This window comes from Amblyomma americanum, chromosome 4 (assembly GCF_052857255.1).
Source record: "Amblyomma americanum isolate KBUSLIRL-KWMA chromosome 4, ASM5285725v1, whole genome shotgun sequence".
Classification (NCBI taxonomy): Eukaryota; Metazoa; Arthropoda; class Arachnida; order Ixodida; family Ixodidae; genus Amblyomma; species Amblyomma americanum.
This window is the reverse complement of record NC_135500.1, coordinates 144390057-144404533: the sequence shown is the minus strand read 5'-3', so window position 1 is coordinate 144404533 and position 14477 is coordinate 144390057. Positions and strand designations below refer to the sequence as shown.

The 14477-nt window shown below is 44.7% G+C and overlaps 2 protein-coding genes across 2 annotated transcripts in view; one reads left to right on the top strand and one right to left on the bottom strand.

Moving 5' to 3' along the window:
- The window catches only part of dve (SATB1_N and homeodomain domain-containing protein dve), a 61231-nt gene extending 49860 nt beyond the window's left edge, over nucleotides 1–11371 (bottom strand). Inside the window, 2 exon segments of the mRNA XM_077661891.1 lie at nucleotides 8980–9214; nucleotides 11159–11371. Of these exon segments, the coding sequence (XP_077518017.1) occupies nucleotides 8980–9214; nucleotides 11159–11248 (325 nt within the window). The 5' untranslated portion in view covers nucleotides 11249–11371.
- Nucleotides 11372–11462: 91 nt separating this feature from the next.
- Nucleotides 11463–14477, top strand: part of LOC144128466 (transmembrane 9 superfamily member 1-like) — a 109875-nt gene continuing 106860 nt past the window's right edge. The window contains exon 1 of the mRNA XM_077661892.1: nucleotides 11463–11631. Within this exon, the coding sequence (XP_077518018.1) occupies nucleotides 11554–11631 (78 nt within the window). The 5' untranslated portion in view covers nucleotides 11463–11553. The remainder of the gene's footprint in view (nucleotides 11632–14477) is intronic.

The following is a 14477-nucleotide window of genomic DNA, read 5'->3' as shown; positions in this document are numbered from 1 at the left end:
ATGATTGACAGAGTTTTCCTCCAGGGATAATATTTTTATTCACTGATGGAATATAAAAGCAGTGCCATCAAAATTAAAGTTTAGCATGCCCTGCTTCCCGGAGGCACATCACACTTCAATACAGCCTACACCAGCGGTGATGCACTTGCACCACTGGCGTATTAATAAGGGTGGCTGGTGACAGCACTAACAACACACTGCTTAGGTGACCCCTTCATTGGACACAGAACATGCACCCTTCAGATGACCCCTCATGATGAGGAACATCCAGAAATATGATGGAGCGATATCTCAGCATAAGGCACATAAGGCCAAACTGCCACCCTCATTCTTCTGCGACAGCATACAGAGACTAGCGCACTTATGGGGGAAATGCCTCACCACTGGCGGGAACTACAACAAAAGTGATGCGTTCCTGGAATATAAGGAAACCCTAAAGTTTAGATACCATCATTTCCTGAAGGAGTAATAGCCCGGCAGGATAAAACTTACTAGACTGCCCTCGTATATCACCTGCTTAACTCTTTCCTTACCACGCCCATGTACAATTTGACATAAACATCGAATAATGAGTTTGTGCGCTGAAAATTAATGAAGCCACTCCTGATCAAAGGCCACAATGCTGGCATGTTAAGAGTTTACAAATCTGACCAGCTCATTTGCAACTAGAATGTGTTGACGAAGTGCATGCCTTCGAGGAAAACATTCCTTTTTCATTGTATTGACATCACATTGCTTGTGTCAACAGCTTCGTCCTTTTTCAAGCCCATTGTGAAGCTCATAAGTACATTGCTTAATTGGCTTCAAGTTTCCAGTACGACTGGCTGCTTTAGATTAAAGCTTCTTGATCTTGAGCACATTTTTACTTTGCCCCTGTCGAATGAAGTCACACCCCATTGTGAAGCTCATAGGAACATTGCTTAATCGGCTTCAAGTTTCCAGTACGACTGGCTGCTTTTAGACTAAAGCTTCTGGATATTGAGCACATTTTTACTTTGCCCCTGTCGAATGAAGTCACACCCCATTGTGAAGCTCATAGGTAAATTGCTTAATCGGCTTCAAGTTTCCAGTACGACTGGCTGCTTTTAGACTAAAGCTTCTTGATCTTGAGCACATTTTTACTTTGCCCCTGTCGAATGAAGTCACACCCCATTGTGAAGCTCATAGGAACATTGCTTAATCGGCTTCAAGTTTCCAGTACGACTGGCTGCTTTTGGACTAAAGCTTCTGGATATTGAGCACATTTTTACTTTGCCCCTGTCGAATGAAGTCACACCCCATTGTGAAGCTCATAGGAACATTGCTTAATCGGCTTCAAGTTTCCAGTACGACTGGCTGCTTTTAGACTAAAGCTTCTGGATATTGAGCACATTTTTACTTTGCCCCTGTCGAATGAAGTCACACCCCATTGTGAAGCTCATAGGAACATTGCTTAATCGGCTTCAAGTTTCCAGTACGACTGGCTGCTTTTAGACTAAAGCTTCTGGATATTGAGCACATTTTTACTTTGCCCCTGTCGAATGAAGTCACACCCCATTGTGAAGCTCATAGGAACATTGCTTAATCGGCTTCAAGTTTCCAGTACGACTGGCTGCTTTTAGACTAAAGCTTCTGGATATTGAGCACATTTTTACTTTGCCCCTGTCGAATGAAGTCACACCCCATTGTGAAGCTCATAGGAACATTGCTTAATCGGCTTCAAGTTTCGAGAACGACTGGCTGCTTTTAGACTAAAGCTTCTTGATCTTGAGCACATTTTTACTTTGCCCCAGTCGAATGAAGTCATACCCTTCCTGCACCTCCCGCAAGCTCGCATTAAGAGCCCCCCCAAAAAAATCTGGAAACAAAGATACAATGAACACATGCTTCAGCTTCTAACGATGATGTTATGCAAGGTGTGCGGTGTGTACTTGTGCTTCGCAGCAAAAAGAAATTGCTTTCTTGAGCGGCATAAGCGCCATGGTGGCTGACTATTCACAACCGATGTAATGACTGAGACAACAACCAAAAAAGACTTACAGCTGGAAGTACACAACCTTTAGATGTGGATTTCTGCGGAGAGTTTGACAGCATCTTGTATACCTCAAATCTTTTTTATTCCTGATTCACGTTAGCGTGTTTTTTTTTTTTTTAAATTAATGTTTAAGAACTGTTTCCTTAAGAACTACTTATCCTCTGAACATGGTTGGTGTTAAGTTAGAAGCCCACGGCACCGATGGGTCATTCCCCCCTGCCCCTTTTCCCGGGAGCGGTCATTGCTCTACCCCTCGTGCACTGCTGACCGGCAGTGCATCGCGGCGTTTCGGACGCTGCCCAAAGCCGTGGGAAAGCGGAAGAAGAACCTTGAACTGTCTTGCCAGAGTCGCAGAGGGCCTAGGACCTTTCCCCGCTGAAGAAATTCCTTTGCTGTCAGCGGAGACGGCAAAGCCGATGTGTGATGCTTCGATGGAATGCACATGCAGCGAGCTGCGTACGCGAAACCGCGTGCCCTGCACGTTCCAAGAGGTGCGGGATCCACTGGGTCGGGCTCTGGTGAGCCCTGGGCTCCGCCTGGGCTCCGCTCACTTGCATGTACGGTGCCAAGGCACTGCTATTGGTTCAAATTGGGCGAGAGCTGGTTTAGTAAAGCTCCGTCCAATTATCGGAGGGGTTAAAACCAGCTGCAAACAAAGACTGGAGGTGCGCGCCGAGTCTCAGTCTCGGCCGCTTTTAAACTGCCTTGTATTTCGGTCCCGTCTTGAATAAATAAGTTTTGTCTTAAGGAGTTGGAATTGCTGCCCCAACCGGCAATGTGTCGCCGGACGAGCGGACGAAGACCCGATGTGCTCTTTGTACCACTAACCGCCGTATATTCGATCACCGGCCAGCGTGCCATCACCATTTACTGCTCGCGACGAGCAACCGAACAGCCCAATCCGGACAAAGCCATCAGAGAAGGATCATCGGAAAGTTTAACTGATGCCGTGACCAAGATTGATTGGAACTTCTTAACTCTTGGTATGTTGCATGAAAGAGCAACTATTAAGTTATATATTGATGTATTCCGAGGGAGATAAATTAGTTAATTGTATAAAACAATTTTTTTCCTACTACCACACAAAATATCATTTTTTCCCATGCTATGGAAAGAGTTAATACTCACTAGCCCTAAAGAGTAAACTGCGATGCAAAAAGAAAACAGAGAGAGAGAGAAGGAAAGACAAACAAAGACGCATCATAGGAAGACTAAACAAACAATGTCAAGTTTCTCTCTATGCATAGAATGCAGGCTCGGAAGGTCTAGCCAATTTTGCTGCAATACACCTGTTCTTCAGAGCACAACCTTCTGCCTTTCTCAAGTGTAGCAAAGAATCTAGCCTTTACGCTGAAAAAAAGGCTCTTAAAAAAGCAATGAAGGACTCCACAAGGAATGAACAGAAAAGTGTCGGCACTTTCTTCATAAGTGACTAAGTTGCACCCGAGTGCTCAGGCTAGAAGCGACACAGACTTCAGTGGTGCATCGAAAATAGCGAACAAACTAAAAGGCCAACAAAGGCACAATACAATGAACAGCATCGAAAACACGCAAGTATGTGCCCGTTGAAATTTAGACTATAAAACATCGCAGACAAGAGAACTTGGATTGTCAAAGAAGTGGTGAAAAAGCGGAGCCAGAGTTAAATTCGAGCAGGTGCCATAAGGGAGTGGCAGAGGTATTTTCCTACTCTGGTTTATGCTCGATTAAATAAGCAAAACTTTTTAACATGTTGTAGGTGGATACAAAAGGTTTCAAGAGGAGGCAAGCGCCGGTATGGAAGGAACAGAGCATGAATGGTTCTCACAAAAGTATTTGGGAACAAATCAGCCGACAGAGCTTGGCAATAAATTTTTGTGATTCACGACTTTTACACCACCAACCTCTTGAGACCTGTTCACGTTACTATTTACCCTTTCTCGACACTCGACCTATTAAACACCACCTGTAACTATCCAGATTGAATGAACACGACGCTACCCCAGTTGTCTTCTTCATAGTCATAGTTTGAACAACTGCATAGCTTATTCTGCAGAAAACTAACCTTTGTTTGGTATGTACTCAAGATGAACGACCCTAATTGATGTCGAAGTTTTTACCCTGTTTGAACAACACATTAAGTTTTGCAGATTCTGCTAGCACACCACTAAAACCTTCCACGTCATTGTTCTGATAAGTGAAATGATTGAGTACAGCGTTTGGGCGACTTCTGTAGTTTGATTTACAGCTGTGACAAAATTGGTACAAATCATTTACTGTGCCAAATAATGTCACCAAAGCATTAGTATCATGCTTAGAGAGGCATGAATAAACTAACACATGAAGAAATAAGCTTGAAACCTATCATGACGTCATCCTTCTAAATGCTACAATGAAGTGTCACACAGAGCCAGAAGCACGACGATATAAGAAGGTATGTTAGTACTAAGTACCCATACATCTCGTGAAAAAAAAAAAGTTGGACATATTCATCTTCCACACATAGCCTAGCCTGCACGCACAGGTCCCCCTGGCTCATTTGACACCAAGGACAGCAGTTCCTCATCAGTCTTGTACACACTACAGAAAACAAGTAACCGACTACAATTACAATTATCAACTGAAAGTAATTGATTTCAGTGGTCAGTCAGAGCCCATGAGCAATAAGTGAACAATTACAGAGAAGTAACCAATTGCTATTACATTATTTTTTATTCGTCTTTCATAACCATAGCACAAATACAGTACACAGGCGAAAATGAGCTGGTGTGGCTTGCTTGATCTTTAGTCTGTTGCAGTGCATACACTGCTAATTTCACTTGCAGTTACCTTTTTTGTTTTCCTCGGCATTTTTTCCACGTCTCTTTGTGAACACATTAGTAGCGACACGGAAGAGTATCCGACGCATGCAATGGAGGGAAGTGCATTGCTTTAACATACAAAGGTCTGGTGCACCGCCTCGAAGTTACGCAAAAGTACTGTGTTTTGCTGCTGTTCAAGCTCTGAGGGCACAAAGCCCAAGCTCACTAAACGTGACATTCTGTTGTGCTGTCGTGCTGAATTATGACATGTGAAATGTGGAACACAGAGCTAGTCAAATGCAGGCCGCTCGGGTTCGCATGTGCAGACTTTCTTACATATGCATCTTCTCTGCAGCTTGACTGCTGTCTCACATGCGAGGGAAATACACCAGTCTTTGCAGCTGAGTTCAGGTTCTCGAAGGTGTACCATTAGTTACTTGTTCTTACGAAGAAAGAAAAAGCAACAAATTACTTGTAATTGATTACAGAAACAAATAACTGGGTTACCGAGAACATTAAGCCATACAAGAAGTAATCAGCGCATTACAAAACTCAAAGTAGTCAATTACTTGTAATGCATTACATACAAGTCTGCCTATCATTGCGATTGTGTTATTGTTGTTGAAGGAACTCTGCATCAAACAATAAGCTGTTATCTATACAGAACACAGCAAGAACATGCAGAACTTCAGACATCAAGCTAAAATTCAAACTGCCTTAAAAGCGAGCTTTCTTATACAGAAATAGCCACAGTGGTGGCTCAGTGGTTATGGCACTTGGCTGCTGACCCGAAAGGCGTGGGTTTTATCCCGGCCACGGTGGTCGAATTTCGATGGCGGCGAAATTCTAGATGCCCGTGTGCATACTGTGCATTGTCAGTGCACGTTAAACCCCCTAAATCAAATCAAATCATATACACAACTAAACCTACAACTGAGTAGTATAGTCCATGTACTCTGCTTCAGTTGAAATAGTGCTGTGAAAAAAGACAGCAGCTGAGCCCCTAGTGACCAGTACAAACGAAGGAAGCTTTCTGAGGAACCCTTTCCACTATGCTGATGGAGCAAAATGTGGCCACCGCTGCTGGGAGTCAAGCCTACAACTTCGTGCGTGGTAGCAGAGCTCCAAAGCCATAGAGCCACCCTGACGGGCGGTGTGTAAGAAGACCTGGAAAGCCGAGCTGCAATGCTTAACACACTCGATCTTCATTCAAGTTGCTCTTGCATAACCGTGTCACTTGAATTGCAGCATCAGCATGCGCCTGCAAGACCAGTTTGCCATGGATTGTTTCACATAATGTCACAATCTACAGCTGTTTTTATATTCAATTTGTTGCGTCTGGGCTGTGAAACTGGTGAATGAATTTTTGGTTTGCTTTCAGACTCTGATTGTGGAGTTCGTACCCGGTGTTATGCACTGAGTGGACAAAGTAGATGAAGTGTGAATGTCAATTCAGTTGCTAAGCAGAAGAGTGTCTGGCCAGGCTCTGAGAGGCACCCAGCATAACTACCATATTGCTCGTCGTGTGACCCCGGGACTGCAGAAGAAGCAATGGCTAATAACTATGCATTTTCGCGCAGTGCTAGATTGCGTAGTTGGTTCTCGATGAGTTTATTTTGTGACTGTGAAAAAAGGCACGCAGAAAAGAAAGAGCAATTGTTGCTTGAAAGGCACACTCATACCAAAATGATGGCTCATTCATTTGAATGGAATAGAGCAGCAGTCATGGCAATAACTGTGCAGAAAATGTAGCCGTAACTAGTTGTCACACAGCGGAACCTTTTCATTCGGACATGGTAGATTTCCAGGTGATTTTTTGTTCATACATGTATGATGTCATAATGTATCATATTAAAAACAAAAACGATTTGTGCAACTGTAGCACGTGCCAGCTTCTCCACTGCATGAAGAGCTGAGCACAGAATGCATACACTTTCGGGTGCTGCTGATCAATCACTACTACCACTGTTGCTTCAGTCAAATGGTGCATGCTACAAGGGTCAAAAGTGACATAATGTGACAACGTTATGTTCCTGAGAATACCTTCCCTGTGTCAGAACAAACCTTTTTCAAAATAGCGAGTGGAACCGTTTTAAAACAGCGAAAACAGCAAATAGAAACCGAAACTCAGTCTGCGGCCAGGAATGTTGCTTTGCGTGATCCAGAGATGGCATCACAAACATTAGTAGAAAAGTTCTCGTATGTGCTTTGGATGGCCGAAATAGCGACTGAAAATGATGAGTCCTTTCATAAAATTTCTGAGAAGACTTAAAACATAACCATCAAAATCTTGCAAGTGAAGTGAAGAGCAAGTATTAATGCATGGAAAATGTTTGTGACGTCTAAAATGCAGTGCTGTCCAAAGAAGTACCTGAACTGAGGCCACGAAAACGGCAAAATTTAAAATCGATTCGCAACAGAATGACATGTCGCCTGGCTGCGAAAATTGGTGTTCAATATCAGGAATGAGAGAAAAACCTACAGTATGTTTAATTACAATATGGCGGCCTCAAAAAATCGTAGCAGCTGCCCTTTAAGATGTCTAGAACGTCTTTAAGGAGTTCTTTGCAACCACATTTATAGCTGCACAGCACTTGGCAGCGGACGTGGTTCAGAGAAAACAGACGTCTTTTGATGTAGTGTACAACCCAAGTATCACACTCAGAAAGCTTGCAGTGTGTGCATAATTAGCGCTAGTTATTTCCTGCGAAAAAAATTTATTGCTGTACTACACAGTTGCATTCCACCATTCACCTGACTTCATTAATCTACCTACATATGCAAGAGTACTACCATCGAGGCAGCTCCCAAGGCAATAGCTTGCGAGTCCTTAACTGACACTAGTGCTTCTTGTAACCGGCAATTCTACCCTTATATGGCAATTTCGAGGAAGTTTTGAGACTGACAAGAAAGCTATATCAAAATCCCCTGGTTTTGTCAATTCTTTCTCAAGCATTCCACAAGGCTGTTTCAGGAAACTGTATGCTTCTCTTTGCGGGATGGTACATATTACGCAGCTTTAGAATAATCTACATAAACATACCCAACGGCTATCTTGCAGCTGTTGCTTAATTTTTTCTTTACAGCACCCATTCAAATCATTCAATCTGAACGATGGCACTAAATGACCTATTCTGCACAATCCAGGCTGCTTTTGGTTGAATAACCCTGTTCAGTATGTTGCAGAAAAACTCTATTTCAGTTTTGGTTTGTTCACCAGCTGAAACTTCCAGCAAAACCAGTCAATGCGGAGCAGTCACAGCGAGCATGGCATCCAAGGTGGCATCCTTGTCTCGCGCCAATGCTGCTCAGCACCGGCGGTGTTTTTGTGATTACGCAGCACTGACACTTGACTTTGTAGATGCAAGAAACAGCTTCGTGTAAAAAGATGATGTCCATTTGTCTGATTTTATTTCAGATGAGGTGACTGCTTTGAACAGCACTCACTTTCGACAAGTGCCCATCTGTAACTTTTGTTCTCGCTAGTGCTGAGGGGATTCACTTCTTTCTGGGCATGTTATGAACGATTCTGTGCCACCAGCACTGTAGCTGATTGAGTTTTCTCCAAGACGGTCCAGGACTGACCTTGGTAGTGCACTGTGGAGTTCTGTTACTTTCTGGCTTAGTAATACATAAAACGTACATCTAGAATTTTTTGTTCTGCTATTTTCTTACTGAATATATTTAATATTGTTGGGAATTTATATGGGAGTATCTCAAATTTGGCCATTGAAAGATTTTTTTTTTCATTGTAAGCAATATATGTCCCCATTTGTTTTGTTTCCATGTCATAAAAAGAGAGCTCTTCGAGCTAAAAAATGATGTGCTGCAATAAAGCAAAGTTAAATTTTGGGTGAAAAAATTTTTTAATCGCACCACCCTGAAATAGCCTGTTTTCCCGGAGTAAAGAAAGAGCTTATTTCACAATGAAAGCAGTTTCTCCAATTAATGCTATGCTCTGTGCAGATTAATTAAACCACATGCTAAAAGCTGACCAAAAAAAAAAAATTCCCACACAACAAAAAATAATCTGGAGCTCTCAACTAAAGCACGATTCATAGTGTATCTCAGCGCAAACAAAATACATTAATTTAAACTTGTCATGTCTTCATAGATTGTGTTGCATCTGGATACAAGGCTCTCAAAAGAAAGTGAGCTCTATAGGGCCAGAAGATAGACGCTCACCAGCCAGCGTGGAAGGGGGTGGCCTGGTGGGTGCAAGTGCCTCACAGCTGCTGCTACTGCGGTCCTGATCCTCGGGTGAGCCGTGGGCCAGAGAAGAGGGTGGGGGCGAGGAGGGAGCTCTGGGCGCACCGGGCTGACCCCCAATCCCGGACGCCCCGCTCCCACCGCTGGGCGCTGACCCACCACCACCCGTCGGAGGAGCAGCCACCACACCGCTTGGGGCTACTGCCAGGCTCTGTGGGGGCAGAAAGCATGAACATCAGAAACATGACACAAGAGCACGGCTTGTTTATGCAGATACGCAACAGGGTTGGTAGAGACGTTGTGGTCATTAATCTTGTTCCGGTGTGATTTATGCAATCAAAATATTGTTTTTGCAATGACACACAATTTAACTGGAGATGTTGATTTTATCATGCTAGCTGTTGGAGAGTCAGACGAGTTGTTTCTATATGCTGGGTATTATGTAGCTACAAATACTCTGTTTAATTTGCTGCAAAAAATTAATGATTAAGTGACTGAGAGATTAACAAAATGAAAAATTTATTTAGTGAAATGAAAATGCAACCTACTGTGATAAAATGAACTGGCAGCCCTATTGGACAGCACAACAGGGAATGGGATAACAACCAGCCTGGAAATGTGTCATCAAACAAGCACTTCAACATGACATTGTCTAGCATAGTATGCAGATTTGGACTGTTCTGGACATTTATAAAGTAGAGAAATGACAACAAAGGTGGAAGGAATTCCTGCAGCAAATCTGGGCTATTTTTACAAGTTAAAATGCACCACAGCTGAAGTATGACACATTTGTACCAGGCAGTGAGAAGTGAATTATTCTTGAGAACCTCGTCAATCACACTGTTTTAAACAATGCGCCCTCAAAAAATCTGAAGGAGGTCTAAAAGCATGGCTCAGATGCCAATTTCTTCTTCGCACTCTTGCAACATTTGTCAACGCGTAACTGCTTGCTGATTCCCTTTTCATCTCCCTTGACATTTCGTATACGATGGTTGAACGAACTTCAAGGTAAAGTTACAGCCATTACAATCTCGCTTCGTACAAGTACTACCGGAGAGATATAAGTGTTTCACGATAGTACCACAGGAAAAAAAAAAAAAAAACTCGCAATGAGTAAGCGATGGCTAATTGAAGATCTGTCGGAACAAACGACCGGTTAATTAGCACCAAAAGTGCACACACTAACAACAGTTCTGTTAAAAACGCCGTCCGCCTTGTCAACCACACACACGCGAAACAGCTCTCGCGCGGTGCTAAAGCGCCAACACAACTCGCTCGATGAAGCCAGTTACGGGACCATCCTGACTAGGAATTGCGGCGCAAACGCACTCCGAACCTGCGATCAAGCAGGCGCACGGCGACAAAGAGCCCACTCATAGTTGGCATACAAAGTCTCTGACGCTGGGCAACAAGAGGAAAATTAAAGAGACGCTGGTCACGGCGGATATTCGACACGAAGCGGGAAGTCGCAGCGGCGTATTGGCCGACTGCGATACCGGAACTCCGTGACAAAGTCCTAACGGGTTGATCAGCGACGAAAGGCAGCGCCGAGTGCGAGCCCCGAGTACAAGAGAAAGATGCCGAGTAGCGAGGCAGGCCCGAATCGTGCCTATTACGAATGATCGATATCTAAAACGGAGCCCATCTTCCGATGTAAATAAAGCCGGTCGCGGAGCTACCGCCGCTAACATTGATGCGCCAAAAAGGGGTTTTCCACCGTCGTCGAAGCGAGATCGGCGGTGCGAACAGCTTTTTTCCAATCGGGCTGCACTCCCGGCCTATCCATCCGGCGATCGAGATGTCACACAGCGGCTTAGCAAGAGCGCGTCCGTAAAATAAAGAAACACGGAGGGAAGAGCACGCCTACAACTTGGTAATGTCACCACGGCGACGAGCACACTGTCAGCCGCTTTATTTAGCGATCTCGCGTATTTCATCCGGCACAACGGTGATCGCTAGGCCACTCGATAAGCCGCCGGAGATCATCGGACGATCCGATCAAAGAGACCACTCGAAACGATCGCATAATCAAGGGCGAAAAGGAAAGTCCGATCGGCGTTCGGAGATAGTGAGAAATGTCCAAGGTGCTTTCCGGAGCATGGCTACCCGCGCAGTGTAGTTGCGCGAGGCAGAGATTAGAGTTCGAACAGCTCACCTGTGCTTCCGCGGCCTCTGTGAGTGGCGTCTGTGTGTTTGCGGCGACCCATGCTTCTGCAAAAGTTTCCATGGCCGACTGGAAGTCCATTCTGAGCAAATATGAGTTCTCTGACACAACGCCACTCCTGCCTCAAGCCGACATGTTCACACTACTCCGCTAAAAAAAGTAGTTCTTTCTGACTATTGTAATAACAAAACATATAATAGTAAAACTTGATTAAAACTTTATTTTTCAGTTTTAAATGCAACTTTCGAGTCATACTTGAGAAGTTTATAAACGTTGTTACTAATTTTAACCAATACCGCGGAGTGATACAGTAGAGCTTTCGCCCTCGCTCAGCTGTGTGTGGCGGTGTGTCCGAGGGCAAAAGCGGAAAAGTGGCCGATACAACCATGGGACGATATGTCGTGACGTTGTTTTGTGTTTGTGCGGGTCTTGTCATCGCAGGAGCATATAATGACGGCGATCAGGTAAGCTGAAGACTTCAAACTGCATCTCAGTAATGTTATAGAGCCACGTCTCTGCATGTAAGCCTATTTAAGTGCGTTTGCAGCGAGCGCGATCGGCGACAGCGTTGCGTCTTCGGACGGGGTATTTTTATGCACTTTATTTCCTTTTCATCGCCGTCGTGCAGTCCACAAAAGGGTACGCCCGCTTTCTGTTGACTCTCAGATACGGTTCGTCAAACATCGCCGCTCGTTACGTTCTCTCCCTCGTCGTCGTCGAGGGATTGCTCGCGCTGATCGGCGGCGTTTGATTGCCGTCTCCCCTACTCCACGCAGCGACGATGAACAATCGTTCGCGCTTATTCCGTCGCCGTGATTTATTGACAGTGAATCTCGGTGCCCCTAGCCGCTTCTTTTGCTCTCGGAGGATTTGTACCTTGAGGGCTGGAGTCATTACCAAACGTGACGGCGCCGCCGTGGTCGTGTTTTACGTGGCTGCTGTTGCAATTTAATCATATCGTTCGCGATGGGACACGGGCGTTTTCTTTTGCCGCTCTTTTCACCCCGATCTTGCTTTCGTTTCTCACGCGTTGGCTGATGTCGTGAACGACTTCTGCTCTGCCTCGTGAACCGGTAGCTGGCTACACGACACGCATTCTCCGCGATACAGAAGTGTCAGGAGAGAGAGAGCATGGAACGTTGCCCGACATTCGCCGACTCTGCGTCGTAATTCAGCCGCGCCTCGCGTCCCGTCTTTTATTAATTGCCGGGCGCCCGGATTTCCGCAGAATTGCCTCGCGTCGTCTTCGTCGTCGTAGCAGCTACTGCTTTTCCGCCGCGGTGGTTGTTGCTTGGAGGAGGAGGGGTTATATTTTGTCGCGTGGAGAACGGTACTACTGTGGTCGCGATTGCTAGCTTCCCCCCTTCCTCCCCACACCCTTTTATTTCTTTTCGGTTCTGGTTTCGTCGTCGGCGGGCGCAGTTAAGCGGAAAGTGTACCGTTTGCCGAAGGCCTTTTGCAGCAACATTCAGACCTTTGAAAAGCGCTCTTATATTCGGGAGGGACCCCCCCACTTGCGCGTGAGCCGGTTTTTATGTGCCTAGGCGTCAGTTTCGCTCACGTATGCGTCTCGACGGCTTCACTGATGCGCGCTCATACTTCAGAGAAGTTTACAGCTCCGAAGACGCCAGGTTCAACAAAGGCGGAGAGCGCGCCTTACGTATACCTATGGCTGAGCCGGGAAGCGCAATTTACAGGAGGCTTAGAGCGAACTGCCAAGGAGACAAAAGCGTCTCGAACGAGCCGCGCAGCTGCGTGAATGCGACGCTTCGTGCCGAGTTTTACTTACGAGCTGCCTCTGTTGTTGAGGCAGCAGAAACGACACACACATGAGGGGTAGGTGGGGTATACCTGGGGCTCTTGTCTTTTTATAGTGATCTCGTACGCGTGCCTGTGGTTTAGGAGGGGTTTTGGCCATAAAACCGGCGCACACTGAAAATGAATAAGTGTGTGCCCTCGTGCCATTTTCCCGAGTCTTCAGAGTCAGACGCAATTTCGGCATGTCACAGCCTCCCTCCAGCCACAAGATGTAGTGAATCATTTGGGTCCTTGTTATGCTGCTGTTAAGCTGCCAAGGTTTGGTGTTAATAAAGCGGAGAATGAAGGACCTTCCTTATTTGAGCTGTGTGTCGGGTAATGTTTGTGATACTACTGGTACGGTAGTCCGCAAAATTGTCCATGTACTGTGTCACAGCCTGCATTTCCTGGATGTCTCTGAATGAAGAACATAAGACGGTGCATGCTGCTGAATTGATACACATGCTCAACGAAAAGAATAAAGGCCGAAGATATACAGAAAACAAGCAGAAATCACATGGAGGCTTGTTGTGAATGCCATGCAGCTTGTAGGAATTGATTAGTGCGTGTTTGGGGACTGTAATTTATTGCCATGGGTGTGCGACTGCCTCGCAGTAAATAAAAGGGCAGCATTTGTTTGGTCTCACAGCTGCTGCCTTAAAATTACACTTTAGAATTGACTATATTAAAGTGATGCCAGATGGTTGTGTGCTCTCAGTGTGTTGATACTGCTGATGTGCTGCTGCCAGCTGAGCTAAAATAGCATTCCTCTGCAGTACTGATGCGACATGCGGTAGCTGAATGCTACCAGAATGTCAGGAAAAAACGGCACAATCTTCCCCGAATCCCACTCTTCACTCAACAAGTAACTAGCACTCATCTTTCAAACTAATACTTGCTCACCCCCACTAATGCTTAGCAATTTCAGATGGAGTGACACAGCTGACTGTCCCAACTGTCTGGAGATTAGGGCAGGTGCTCAACACATTCTGTACTCTTGTAATGCTGCGATTAAATCTTCTTATTTTCCTTACCATTTCTCTTGTTCCTGAGTAGCACCCAAAATGTAATAACATTTTTTATTTGTTTAAGTGAAACATCACTATATCGTTCTTATTGTCATTTTTCCTAACTTTATTTAAATGTTACAAATATAATGTTTTGCTATTAGTATTTAATCATTTATATATCAATTAAACAAACTTAAAATAATGTTAAAATAAAAATTTTAAAGAACTAGACCAAGGTTTGTTATTACGTAAAGGCACACTAGCAGCCTTAATCGCCTCAGCGTGGAGAATACTATAAGGGCAACAATGGAGGAGTATAACACAGCACATCTGTAAACACTCATGCACTCACCCGATCTGTGTTATTACTCTGAGCTCATGTTTTTATACTACCCATGTGCAGTGCCCCCAAAAGTTTTAGTGGTAAATTGTTTTTAACAAGTTTTCTAAATTTTGGCAGTATGTATATAACCTATGACTGGCACAAGTCAAGAGCTTTATTT